The 14,229-nt window shown below is 37.8% G+C and overlaps 1 protein-coding gene across 1 annotated transcript in view; it reads right to left on the minus strand.

The window, feature by feature from the left end:
* Window positions 1–654: 654 nt before the first annotated feature.
* The window catches only part of CDH7 (cadherin 7), a gene marked incomplete at its 3' end in the record, with an annotated part of 127,442 nt that continues 113,867 nt past the window's right edge, over window positions 655–14,229 (minus strand). Inside the window, exon 12 of the mRNA XM_081324833.1 lies at window positions 655–1,148. Coding sequence (XP_081180959.1) covers window positions 655–1,148 — 494 coding nt within the window. The remainder of the gene's footprint in view (window positions 1,149–14,229) is intronic.

The raw sequence follows: 14,229 nt of genomic DNA on the forward strand, positions 1-14,229 counted from the left end.
GGCAATGGCACGTTTTGCAGATTTTCAGAATCGGAACTGCAGTCTATTGTCAGAATTACCCAGATATTTACAGGGGGTTTTTTTTGGAGGGGGGGGTGTCTTAGTAGCCTTTCAGACAAATAGAAGCCACTGTGTTGGATTGTTTTGAGCCAGCAACTTGCATGCGACACTGCAAATGAAAAATGAAACCTTGCATTAATAGTATACAATGTACTGTAGTACTATTTTAAATGGTAAATGAACTTTTTCCTCTTTCCTCCACTAAGCAGAGACTCTGAAGTCTCAACCCAGCAAAACTCAGAAGGCATCTACAGGCTATCATTGGATGACTGAGGTCACAGCGCAGTACTTACTCTTAGAGGTTAATTGCCTCTGCAGGTATATAAGATATGAGAGTTGCTATCTATTTGTATATGGCCAAGCATCTTAATTTTACCAAAAATGCCATTTGATGCTCACTATTTGTTGTTCAGTGCAGTTCCTTGGGCAATTTTCTAATGAAGATAAGCTTCACTGAGTCAAACAAAAAGGAAAGGAAAGGAAAAAAAACAGGTTAAAAAAAGACGGAGAAATATTTACAGATTTTTCTTAGTCCAGATACTGAGTTTCTCTTTCCCTTTTCCTTTAGTGCAATGTCATAAAAAAGTTCAAAGGCTATGAATACAAATTTTCTGGTCCAGTTCCATACATATCTGCAAGCCGTTTGAAACGAGGCCCCCAGTCACTGAGGTAATCGTAATTCTGATCAGAGTTTGAACTGACCGAATCTAAAGAGCTGAGTGACTCAGCCACTGAACCGTTTCCCTCAAATGCATATGTCTGCAGGGAATCATATGGTGGAGCGCAGGGATCCACATCAGCTTCTTTTAGCCTTTCCCAAATAAATTCCCGAAAAATAACATTATCAGGGATGCTTTTAAAAGACGGTCTGCTCAAGAACTGGATCTCTGGAGTCACATCCCTCCTGATCTTGGTATCGCGAATGACGTTGAGGTTTCTCAGGGCAGCCATATCAAAAGCCTCGGTGTCCTCCTCTCCACCTCCCTCATCATCGTATCGGACTATATTTTCCCTGATATCTCTCTCTTCATCTAAAACAAGAGGCTCTTTTTTCCGTCGTCTCATTGTAACAATCAGCAGGACAAGCACTGCAATAGAAGAAGTAAAACTTTAAGCAAAGTCGAATCAAGCTAATACACACATTACATTCCCCATTTGGAGTAAAACTATTCATAAATTATGCAAGATAAACAGGTTTGTGATGGTTAAACAATAGGGTTTGTTTGAGATTATTTTTAGAAAAAAAATAGTTCCTTAAAGTCGTTTTAAAGGCTTTTAGGGAGGCAAAGTTACTCGCATCCGTGGCAATCCTTAAGCCACACGTGCCTCCTGGGTGGTGCTAAATGAGTAACAGACGGACTGGCAGCCAGACATCCGTGAGGACCTCCTGGCTTCACACACAACCCCACAGTCCACAGTCCTTTTAAGGACTGAAAAATAGCAGAAATAACAGATATAACAAATACCAATACCAAAATGATTCGGAATATTGGAAGTTCAATATGTATGTGCCAACTTAACATCGAAGACAGTAGTAGATCAAAATGCGAACATCTCTCCAAACTACTACTTGAAAACTATGTCGATTTGGCTATGATCCAGGAAACACGCAATGAGAATGAACAGCAGCTTAAAAGCAGAGGAAGAATAACTGGATATGACGTCTTAGGTGCTATTTTTCATCAAACTTATGGCCTGATCACATATGTGCGTAATAACATTGAAAACGCATATTTATTGGAAACAAGCAGTGAGGATAACATCTACACTATCACAATTAAGATTGGAGATACCCAAGTCATGAACATCTAGAAGCCCCCTACTATCTCTTGGCCTAATACAGTTCTCCCAAGGATTCCACACCCGGGCATCTACATAGGAGATTTCAATAGCCATCATACTCAGTGGAGATATATGCTTAATGATACTAACGGCGAGATTCTCTGTGAATGGGCAGAACAGAACAACCTATACTTAATTTTTGATGCTAAAGATCGAGGCACTTTTAAATCAGCTGCATGGAAGAAAGAGTATAACCCAGACTTACGTTTTGTTACACAAGATAAAACCAAACCTATACCTGCCTCTCGGCAAGTGCTGCCAACTTTCCCCCATAGCCAACATAGACCTATTATCATTAAGACAGGAATAAAGATACCTATTATCAGATCGATACCCCGACCAAGGTGGAACTTAAAGATGGCTAACTGGGAAAAGTTTACGATGGACCTTGAGAACATAATAGGACGTATCCCGGCAGTTAGTAAAAGCTACTATCGCTTTGTCAGAGCAATTATGTCATAGGCTAAAAAATCCATCCCACGTGGCTTCCATAAGGAATACATCCCAGGATGGAATGAAACCTGCGAAAACCTGTACCAAAAACATCTAGAGAACAGTGACGCTGAGATAGCCAATGAACTTCTTCATAACCTTGACCTGGCGTGCAGGCAGAAATGGGAGCAAACTACGTCTGGATTAGACTTTAAACACTCAAGCAGGAAGGCATGGAGCCTACTGAAAAAACTGGGAGGAGGCCAACCAGCTCAACGTAAAGAACAAGAGATAACTCCAGATCAAATAACAACTTGAATTGTCAACTTAACTAGAGTACCCCATGATAAGAAACATACTAAATTAGTGAAAAGAGAATTAAAGCACTTAAAAATTTTGTGCTCACCTAGCCAGGAATATGCTCAACCCTTCCAAGCGGCTGAAATAGATACTGCCCTGAAGAATGTCAAAGCTGGAAAATCTCCTGGTTTTGATGGAGTAATGCCTGAATTTATCATCCACTCTGGGCCTCGCACAAGAGAATGGCTGGCAAAATTCTACACAGATATCCTAACTTCTAGTAAGCTCCCTTCAGAATTTAAGAGAACTAAGCAACAAGCCAGAAAACTATCGCCCCATTGCTCTGTTAAGTGTTTGTTATAAACTACTTGAAAGGTTGATGCTTAACAGAATTGGACAGAAAATTAACGAACAAATACCGATTGAACAGGCTGGGTTTAGATCTTATCAGAGCTGTGCTGATCAAGTCCTTAGTCTTACTAGCCACATTGAAAGCCACATTGAAAACAGAATAAATTGAAAACATCTGTTGTATTTGTGGATCTCACAGCAGCATACGATACAGTGTGGAGGGATGGACTATTAAGCAAATTCCTCCACACTGTTCCTTGTAGAACCATGGGCTGCCTAATAAATAACATGCTCTCAGCAAGGACCCTTCAAGTCATTATGGGTGATAAAATTAGTAAGCAAAGACACCTGAATAATGGACTACCTCAGGGCTCTGTACTGGTCCCATCTTTATTCAACTTATATATTTCCGATATACCATCTACGCTATCAACAAAGTTTCCTTATGCTGATGACCTGGCATTAGCATATAGCTACAAGGACATCGAAGTTACAGAAGGTGTACTTACAGCACATACTTCCACCAATGGAGGCTAATCCCAAGCGTAAGCAAAACAGTTACATCATGTTTCCACCTTAATAATAAATTAGCAAAAAGAGAACTCAATATATACCTAAATCAGGGGTGTCAAACTCAATTTCATTGAGGGCCACATCAGCATTGCGGTTGCCCTCAGGGGGCTGGGTGGGTGTGGCCTACTGGGTGGGCGTGGCTAGAGTGCGTATGGCCTACTGGGTGGGCGTGGCCAGCTCTACATCGTTCGCATCAAGGGTGCCTATGGGGGCCTGGGCAGGAGTGGGACAGATCTGAGGGTCTCTGGAGGAAGGAGGGTCTCTGGGCCAGGGCCAAGGCAGCGGGGGCCGTTCCCTCACTGTTTCCAAGATGGCTTCACGGGCCACATGAAACCACTTCGCGGGCCGGATCTGGCCCCCGGGCCTTGTGTTTGACATGTCTGACCTAAATAATAAATTGCTCCCATATGAGGCTACACCAAAATAGCTGGGGGTCACCCTAGACAGGACTCTGTCTTTTAAAAAAAACATATTCAGAATTTGGCTGCCAAGGTTAACAGCAGAAACAACATTCTGCAAAAACTATGCAGAACAACTTGGGGAGCTTCAGCTCCAACTCTTCGATGCACAGCCCTTGGGCTTTGCTACTCTGTAGCGGAATATTGCACACCTGTATGGATAAACAGCCCACATACAAGACTTGTCGATGTTCAACTTAACCATACAATGAGATTAATTACTGGGTGCATAAAATCTACACCTATTCACTGGTTACCAGTTCTTAGCCATATATTCCCCCCGCACTTACAATGACAAGAAGCTCTTATTAGGGAGTATAGTAAGATCCTGCTAAACTCCTCTCTAGCCATTCATGGTTATACCTCTGTTCTCTTAAGATGTCGACTAAAGTCAAGAAATCCACCACTCCTTACAGTGCTTAAGCTGCTGGCCGAACATCAGAGCACCACACAAAAGTGGATGGAAGCATGGAACAGCTATACCTCCCAAGATATTTTTGAGCATATTAATCCTAATAATATACCTCCAGGGTTCAATTTACCACAACACATATGGGTGACATACAATAGAATTAGAACGACTCATGGGGTGTGTGCCGATTCTTTGTATAAATGCGGAAAGACATCTTCAGCACAATGTGATTGCGGGGCTCCCCGACAGACTATCTAACATATAGTGAGGGAATGCATTAATAGAAAATACCCAGGATATTTTAAGGACTTCCTCTGCGTAACAACGGAAGCTACTGACTGAATTTCCAAACTCGACATCAAACTCTGAAATGTTGTTTCTGGTTTCCTCTTAGGTTTTATTACTGCTTCTTTTTAATTGTTTTAAACTGTTTTAACTTGTAAATATGAAATGTTTTTAATATTGTGTGTGACCAGCCATACGCTAAATAAATAAATAAATAAAGGCTTTAAGACATTAAAGGATCTATTACTATGTTCATTCTGATTTCATCATATGCATTTCTTATTTGGTACAGATTGCTAAAACATACATTTAAAGCAAGTTCAAGTAGAAAATTACAGCCTCTCAGCCATTAAATATAGAGACCTTTTTCTGAACTCTTAATTGCCTGACCGATAAAAGCACGTTTAAAAACTATCTACGTGCACTTTAACTGTCAGGAAGTGACTCCATTATTGAAGTATATGAGTACAGATTATTGATAAAGTATCTGATCCTTGATTGGAAAATTCAGAGTTGTTAAATAATAGCTAGCATAAGTTGTGGTTCATGCATTAAAAGCATTATAACACAGAGCACTTTGCTTTAACATGCAAAATACTGTACCTATCATGGATCTGTGAATTTTTTGCACAGGGAGATGTTGGTATTTATTGACCCAGATCACTTCCCTAGATAACAATGTTTTTTGACATTTCTAATAGTTAAGATAATTTCTTGATGGCTTTAGAGATAGGTCATTCACAGAAGTGAATGACAGTCCCCTTCATGGATTACTGCCTTGTCGTGGCGAAGGGGCTTGCGTAATTCAATGAAGCTATGAGCTATGCCGTGCAGGGCCACCCAAGATGGACAGGTCATAGCTGAGAGTTCTGACAAAACGTGATCCACTGGAGAAGGAAATGGCAACCCACTCCAGTATCTTTGCCATGAAAACCCTATGGACAGTACCAAAAGGCAAAACGATATGACGCTGGAAGATGAGCCCCTCAGGTCGGAAGGCGTCCAATATGCTACTGGGGAAGAGCAGAGGGCTAGTACTAGTAGCGCCAGAAAGAATGAAGAGACTGGGCCAAAGCCGAAAGGACGCTCAGCTGTGGATATGTCTGGTGGTGAAAGGAAAGTCCGATGCTGTAAAGATTTTTTCTCCATAGGAACCTGGAATGTAAGATCCATGAATCAAGGAAAGCTGGACGTGGTCAAACAAGAGATGACAAGACTGAACATCGACATCTTAGGTATCAGCAAACTAAAATGGACAGGAATGGGTGAATTTAAATCAGATGACCATCAGGTATACTACTGCGGGCAAGAATCCCTCAGAAGAAATGGAGTAGCCTTCATAGTCAATAAAAGAGTAGGAAAATCAATACTGGGATACAATCCTCAAAATGACAGAATGATCTCAGTTCGAATCCAAGGCAAACCATTCAATATCACAGTAGTCCAAGTCTATGCCCCAACCACCAGTGCTGAAGAGGATGAAATTGACCGGTTCTATGAAGCCCTACAGCACCTTATAGAAGTAACACCAAAAAATGATGTACTTATCATCATGGGGGATTGGAATGCTAAAGTAGGAAGCCAAAAGATAACTGGAATAACAGGCAAGTTTGGCCTTGGAGTACAAAATGAAGCAGGGCACAGGCTGATAGAATTTTGTCAAGAGAATATGATGGTCATAGCAAACACTCTTTTCCAACAACCCAAGAGATGGCTCTACACATGGACATCACCAGACGGTCAACACAGAAATCAGATTAACTATATGCTCTGCAGCCAAAGATGGAGAAGCTCTATACAGTCGGTAAAAACAAGACCAGGAGCTGACTGTGGCTCAGACCATGAGCTTCTCCTTGCAAAGTTTAGGCTTAAACTGAAGAAAGTAGGGAAAAGCACTAGGCCACTCAGGTATGAATTAAATCATATCCCTGTTGAATATACAGTAGAGGTGACAAATAGATTTAAGGAATTAGATCTGATAGACAGAGTGCCTGAAGAACTATGGACACAGGTTTGCGACATTGTACAACAGGTAGCAACCAAAACCATCCCAAAGAAAAAAGAAATGCAAGAAAGAAAAAGGCTGTCTGAGGAAGCTTTGCAAATAGCTGAGGAAAGGAGGGAAGCGAAAGGCAAGGGAGAAAAACATAGATATGCCCAATTGAATGCAGAATTCCAGAGAATAGCTAGAAGAGATAAGAATGCCTTCTTAAATGAACAGTGCAAAGAAATAGAAGAAAACAATAGAATAGGGAGGACCAGAGATCTTTTCAAGAAAATTGGAAAGATGAAGGGAACGTTTAATGCAAAAATGGGCATGATAAAGGACCAAAATGGAAGGGACCTAACAGAGGCAGAAGAGATTAAGAAGAGGTGGCAAAATTACACAGAAGAACTATACAAGAATGAGCTTAATGTCCCAGATAATCACAATGAGGTGGTCACTGACCTCGAGCCAGACATCCTAGAATGTGAGGTGAAGTGGGCCTTAGAAAAGCTGAGCAATAACAAAGCTAGTGGAGGTGACAGTATTCCAGCTGAGCTATTCAAAATCGTAAAAGATGATGCAGTAAAAGTGCTGCACTCAATTTGCCAGCAAATTTGGAAAACTCAACAGTGGCCACAGGATTGGAAAAGATCAGTTTACATTCCAATTCCAAAGAAAGGCAGTGCCAAAGAATGTTCAAACTATCGCACCATTGATCTCATTTCTCATGCTAGTAAAGTCATGCTTAAAATCCTACAAGCTAGACTTCAGCAGTATGTGGATCGAGAACTACAGGCAGGATTTCGAAGAGGCAGAGGAACTAGAGATCAAATTGCCAACATACGCTGGATCGTGGAGAAAGCTAGGGAGTTCCAGAAAAACATCTACTTCTGCTTCATTGACTATGCTAAAGCCTTTGATTGTGTGGATCATAACAAACTGTGGCAAGTTCTTAAAGAGATGGGAGTACCAGACCATCTTATTTGTCTCTTGAGAAACCTATATGCGGGTCAAGAAGCAACAGTGAGAACTGGACACGGAACCACTGATTGGTTCAAAATTGGGAAAGGAGTCCGGCAAGGCTGTATACTGTCGCCCTGCCTATTTAACTTATATGCAGAGCACATCATGAGAAAGGCAGGGCTAGATGAATCAAAAGTTGGAATTAAGATTGCCGGAAGAAATATCAACAACCTAAGATATGCAGATGATACCACTCTAATGGCAGAAAGTGAAGGAGAACTAAAGAGCCTCTTGTTGTGGGTTAAGAAGGAGAGTGCAAAACTTGGGTTGAAACTTAACATTAAGAAAACCAAGATCATGGCATCTGGCCCTCTCAATTCCTGGCAAATAGATGGGGAAGAAATGGAGGTAGTGACAGATTTTATTTTCCTGGGCTCCAAGATCACCACAAATGGGGACTGTAGCCACGAAATTAAAAGACGCTTGCTCCTGGGGAGGAAAGCCATGGCAAATCTAGACAGCACACTAAAAAGCAGAGACATCACCCTGTCAACAAAAGTGCGTATAGTCAAGGCTATGGTCTTCCCAGTTGCAATGTATGGCAGTGAAAGTTAGACCATAAGAAAGGCTGAGCGCCAAAGAATTGAGGCCTTTGAACTATGGTGCTGGAGAAGACTCCTGCGAGTCCCTTGGACTGCAAGGCGATCAAACCGGTCAGTCCTAGAGGAGATCAATCCTGACTGCTCTTTAGAAGGCCAGATCCTGAAGCTAAAACTCAAATACTTTGGCCACCTAATGAGAAGGAAGGACTCACTGGAGAAGAGCCTAATGCTGGGAAAGATCGAGGGCAATAGAAGAAGGGGACGACAGAGAATGAGGTGGCTGGATGGAGTCACTGAAGCAGTAGGCGTGAGCTTAAATGGACTCCAGAAGATGGTAGAAGACAGGAAGGCCTGGAGGAATGTTGTCCATAGGGTCGCGATGGGTCGGACACGACTTCGCAGCTAACAACATTCACAGAAGTACTGAAAAGACATAAATACTTTGTATATACATATTTAATCATTTGCAGCTGATATTAAGAATCAACAAAAACATAATTCAATCATACCACTCAAATTTCAAGTTATATACACATTTATCTTTAAGGATGACTTTTGTTAAAGATCTAGTTATATCATTCTGAAAATAAAAAACAACAAAACATTATATACATTATATATTTGTATTAATTAAATATTCTTAAACACAACTGACATATTAAGGAAATCAATGATAATCCAAATTGCACTGGGTTATTTTAATAATGACCTTTGGTGCTTTTGCAATATCATTATCACAATGTAAAATAGTGGCTCTTAATGTAGGTGCAAGCAATTGAAAAATTGAGCTTAATGTCTATGCTATATTATACTATACTATAATTACTATATTATTTTTTCCATAAAAGAACATATCAATGGTTGTACAGAAAGGAAAGAAACCTGGAATAAAAGAAAAAGAAAAGAAACCTGGAATAAAATAAAGAAGATAACTGGGATGTATTTTCCATATGAGTTGGAAAATAAAAGGTTACAGTAGGGATTCATGGAGTAATTATATTATCCTGGATAAATAAAAATGGAAAATAATATATTTATAACATATTCCAAATTCAGCCCCCAAATGAATGCTGCTCGGCTTTTCTTTTTTTCTTTTGAAATTACTTTTGACTATTCTAAGTTACTAACTATGCCAGGTAGCAAGCAGTTAATCTGTTCATTACACCAGTGAAAATGTGTTTTCACACTGTGACATGTTCAGCAGACTTTATCTGGGGAGTTAAATACCTGCTAATAAGTGCAAAATATATGAAACTTAGTAGATTTATCTGCTGAGAGGTACAATAAAAAGCAAGATAAAAAGAATGTTTTATGCGGCTTTACCTTGCACAGCTCATGATTGTTTAAAGCCAAACAAAAAAAGTCCTTTGAAATATTAAAGAATTTAGCATATAAATGGCTTTAAGAGCATATTAATTTCTAATCACTTCAACTGCTCTTGCACAATAATTTTTAACCTCTATCTGAGTAAAAGCCGTATGAACAGCCATGCAAAATCCATAGCAATGTCTGAAAAACTAGTCAATTTTGCTTCAAATGCACTAATTGCTGGAAGTGAATGGGAACTATTATAGAACAGAGTTTTAAAATCAACAATGATGACATGTCTGAGGAAAAAAAAGAAACCAGTATTAGCCACCATTAGTTCTAAAATAAGACACAGCTATTTTAGTTGTTTTTTTTAGCAGAAAACCAACAAAGCGTTTGTGGAACTTTAAAGGCTAACAATTACATTAATCATCTTTTCTCACCTCTATACTTTTGCTACTGGATTGTGATCATATGTTTAGCTTGTATAAAAATAAATGTGTAAGCTATTATAATACTATAGGATTTTTATTAGTATTAGGCTAAACAAGTAATTAAATTGACAGACAGAATTGTTCATTACTTTCACCGTACAAAATTCTTTTAGGCTTCAGAACAAAATATTGCAAATTTGTTTTCTGCTAAGTTACAAATTATATGAGATCTGTATTCACCAAAACAAAAATAACTGAGGAAAAGGAAGAAGGAATCTAAAGGATAAATATATGTTATAATCTAATGTGTCTCCAGCTTTTATTTACCTGAACTTAAGGGCACAATAGCTTGTTTGAAAGGTTACCCACGTTCCAAGAGGACAGGAGGGAAACCTTATCCCAGTCTTCCATCTTTGTTCAAATAAATGCAAGAGCAGGATAACAGTTATGCAATTAAAGTGGCTTTTTCCAAGCCAGGAACATATCCCGTAAAGCGAGGGGGGAGGGACAATCTGATGTGATAGAGCTAGGTACATATTGCTGATGGTTGGCAGGTAAAAAGCCTTTCCCCCTATTTTTCATGAAGGCAGCTATTCTGCAATGAACATTAAATTTTGTTCACATCCCAATCTGCCTTCCACACAATATATTTATGATGTTTTACATCATAAGACTTTAAAAGTTCAGTATAGGCAATCCTCAACTTATGACCATAATTGAGCCCCAAATTTCTGTTGCTAAGCAAGACAGTTGTTAAGTGAGTTTAGCCCCATTTTATGACCTTTCCTGCTACAGTTGTTAAGTGAATCATAGCATTGTTAAGTTAGTAATGTGGCTGTTAAGTGAATCTGGCTTCCCCATTGAATTTGCTTGTCAGAAGGTCACAAAAGATGATCATATGACCTCAAGAACACCGTAAACACCATATAGTTGAGTCAGTTGCCAAGTGTCTAAAGTCTGATCACATCACCATGGACATGATGCAACAGCTGTAAGTGTGTAAAAACGGTCGTAAGTCACTGTTTTCATAACCGTTGTAACTTTGAATGGTCACTAAATGAACTTCTGTAGGTTGAGGACTACCTGCTGTTAACACATTCACAAATATTAAAGGCTTAAGAAACTCACTGAAGCTTCAATTCTAAATTGTAGTCAGTATAATCCTGGTTTTCCTTAGATTTCTGGATCAACAATTCCCATCATCTGAAAAAATGTTGGTCAATTGATAGGAATTCACTAGTCCAAATCACTGAAGCATGTTATGTATGGAAGACTGTAGATGTTATTGAAGTCTAACTGCATAATGCTGTTCTGTATATGATTAGCATTTATGCTATCTCCACTGGTTTAATATTAATATGCTAACTTTGTAAATCATTTTAAGTGCTGCAAGAGTGGAAGACTTATTTCTGCCATTGTAACATTGTTTCATGTACTCTTCCACAAAATACAGCTTTGACTTGCTACCTAGTTACAGAAAATCGTATGTTCATTTCTATTTATTAGATTTTAGTTTAACTCATATAGTTTTTTAAAAAAAATCATTGGGACAAAGCTTTTATTGATTGTTCAATAAAATCCAGGTTCTGGATGTGAATGATTGGTTTATTTTAGATTTATACACATACGCATCTCTATCTCTTTCTCTCTCTCTCTTTCTGAAATATTGTTTTATGCCAATAGAAAATATCTATAGCTCAGGGTTGAATGGTGGAGTTCTTGCTGCTCTTTGAACTTGTTTTTTTTCCTTATAGACATTCCATTACCCAACTATTATTTGATTCTGCTAAACTGCTTTGAAAGCCACTTTAAAAGCCAAAAGGCAATATTGTATAAAAAAAGCAAACCCTAAATAAAAATTAGATCTAGTTTAAATACAAGCACCCTAAAGGTTAAAGGCCGTACACTGCCTTAAAAAAAATCTAATAAGGTGTTCTTTCAAACTTTGAGGCAGAAACAACTACAGCACAAAACTAGGGAGAAAAAACTTAGTTCTACTCCTTACAATACACTCCTTTGTACTGTAATACACCTTTATTCTCACAAACCATTAAGTTCAGTCCATAGCCACTAAAATTCACTCAATCCTGATCTGAAAAAGAATTTAACATGACCCTCTACAAATCAGGTATCCTATATGAAATACTGATGCCAATTTGGAAAGAAGGTTAATTAGTCTGCACCACGTTTAAATACAATAACACTTGGTGAGAAGAAAGCATCGAAAAAGTTACTAGCATATTAAGCAATTATTATTATGCTTTTGTGATATTAACAGAAAAAAATACACTGCAATTGCCATATTGTTCTCAGAGGCATTAAAGTTTTTTTTTTCTTTCTCTTTTAAAAATTATATACAGTGTAAATGAAATGACACACATCATAACAATTTTCTTTGATTTTGCAAATTGCAAAATTATTTTTAGGAGTTTACTTATGTTTTATCTGACCTCAGGCAGAGGCTGACGTAAAATCAGATTTCCATCTCGACTTATACCTAAAGTTTTCAACTACAATGGTGGTACACTGTGTAATATAAGTTTACGGCAACTTTTGAAACCTGGAGTCCTTCCACTATGCTGGATTTGCAGGGCAGTAACATAAGCAAGAATACTAAGAATGATGTTGGAATTGTTTGGGAAGTATGGATTTAATCTTTATTCTACATCTAATAAGTTAAATTCTCTCCAATATAACTTAAGAGTTCTCAGCAAAGTTGAATCTATCTTCAAATCTGCTTTGGTGTCAGTTGCATTTCTAGATCTCATAGATTTAATATATCAATTAGGAAATGTGTTTTTGCGCTTTAATAAGATAAAGGGCTATCTGGAGATCCCAGTCTTTACTTTTATCATAACTCATCACAATAATTATAGTACTTGGGAAAAATACTGTCATCCTAACTTTTATACCTGATATTTTTGGTGGAAACTGTTCTTAAGAACCTGCACTACAGGAAAAAAGAAAGTTAGGAAACTGAATGTTAGAAACACTTAGGAAAAAAGAGTGTCAGTCCTGAAAAGGCTAACCAAACAAAAGCAAAAGTTATAATGAGATCTGCATTTGGCACAGCACCTGTTGAGAGTTAACTCTACAGAGTCAGTGAGCAATCAGATAAAAAATAAACCTTATCACTGTAAAAAGAAAGGACAAATAGAAACAAATGAATCCCAACAAAGATAAGTAGCATCTTCTCGATCATTTAGAGAAGATTTTATCATTTAAAATATTTTATTCCTGTATTTATAAGTAAGGCTAGTCCATTATTAACAGTAAATTCTATGGATATTGTCTTTCTACTTTCTTCAATAAATATTATTTATCCTTGGATTTTCCTGTGGGCTTATCTAATCGGTTGTAATCCATCTACCAGATAAAGCCTGAGAGACTAATGGTGAATACATGTCATTTTCTTAGCATAGTTCTATATTTGACTACATGGGCAATTTTTGACAACCAGGAAGAAGTAGAGATCTCAATAAAAAAAAATAGGCATATCAGAATAATAATGATGTTACTGTTTTCTCATCAAGTTGTTTTCCAACTTATCTGAACAGCTGTGCTTGAGAAAACAATGGATTTTTAAATATTCCTGTAAATCTGTAAGTGAAATTCCATCCATTCCATATATTATATCATTGTTTGGTTTAAGAAATAATTTTGAGCAAGCAGAATTCTATATTGTCCTTTGACATGGGGAGCATTATGAAATGAGATCATACAGATGGGGATTGAAGGTTTCTAGTCTGACTGATTATATGCAATGTGATAAGGCTGGGCAAAGTTTCAGTTCAAAGTTTATTATATAAATGGAAATGATTCCTTAAGTAGATAATGCAAAATGTACTCCAGTAAAATAGGAATTTTTGATTATCTTTGGACAAACTCTATTTGTCCAGAAATATACAGACCGAAAGCCATAATTACAAAATAAATAAAACATCAGACAATTATTGAACAAACATACACTAGTACAGGTCAGAGCTCACTTTCCATACTTAAGAGAATGTAACCCATCTTAGTGCTTCCTTTATATATTGCTTTTCTATCATTTTGCCAATGTATTGTTAGTTATATGTGATCTATTTCTTTAAAAAAAGAATGGAATCTAAAATATGTACATTCACATAGATCCCAAATAAACTAACCTGTGATCAAAGATAATGCTTTTCTAACTATCATAGATTTTGATAGTTGTATCAGATAAGACAAGACTGCATAA

Source organism: Vipera berus, assembly GCF_964194415.1.
Source record: "Vipera berus genome assembly, chromosome: 3".
Taxonomy (NCBI): Eukaryota; Metazoa; Chordata; class Lepidosauria; order Squamata; family Viperidae; genus Vipera; species Vipera berus.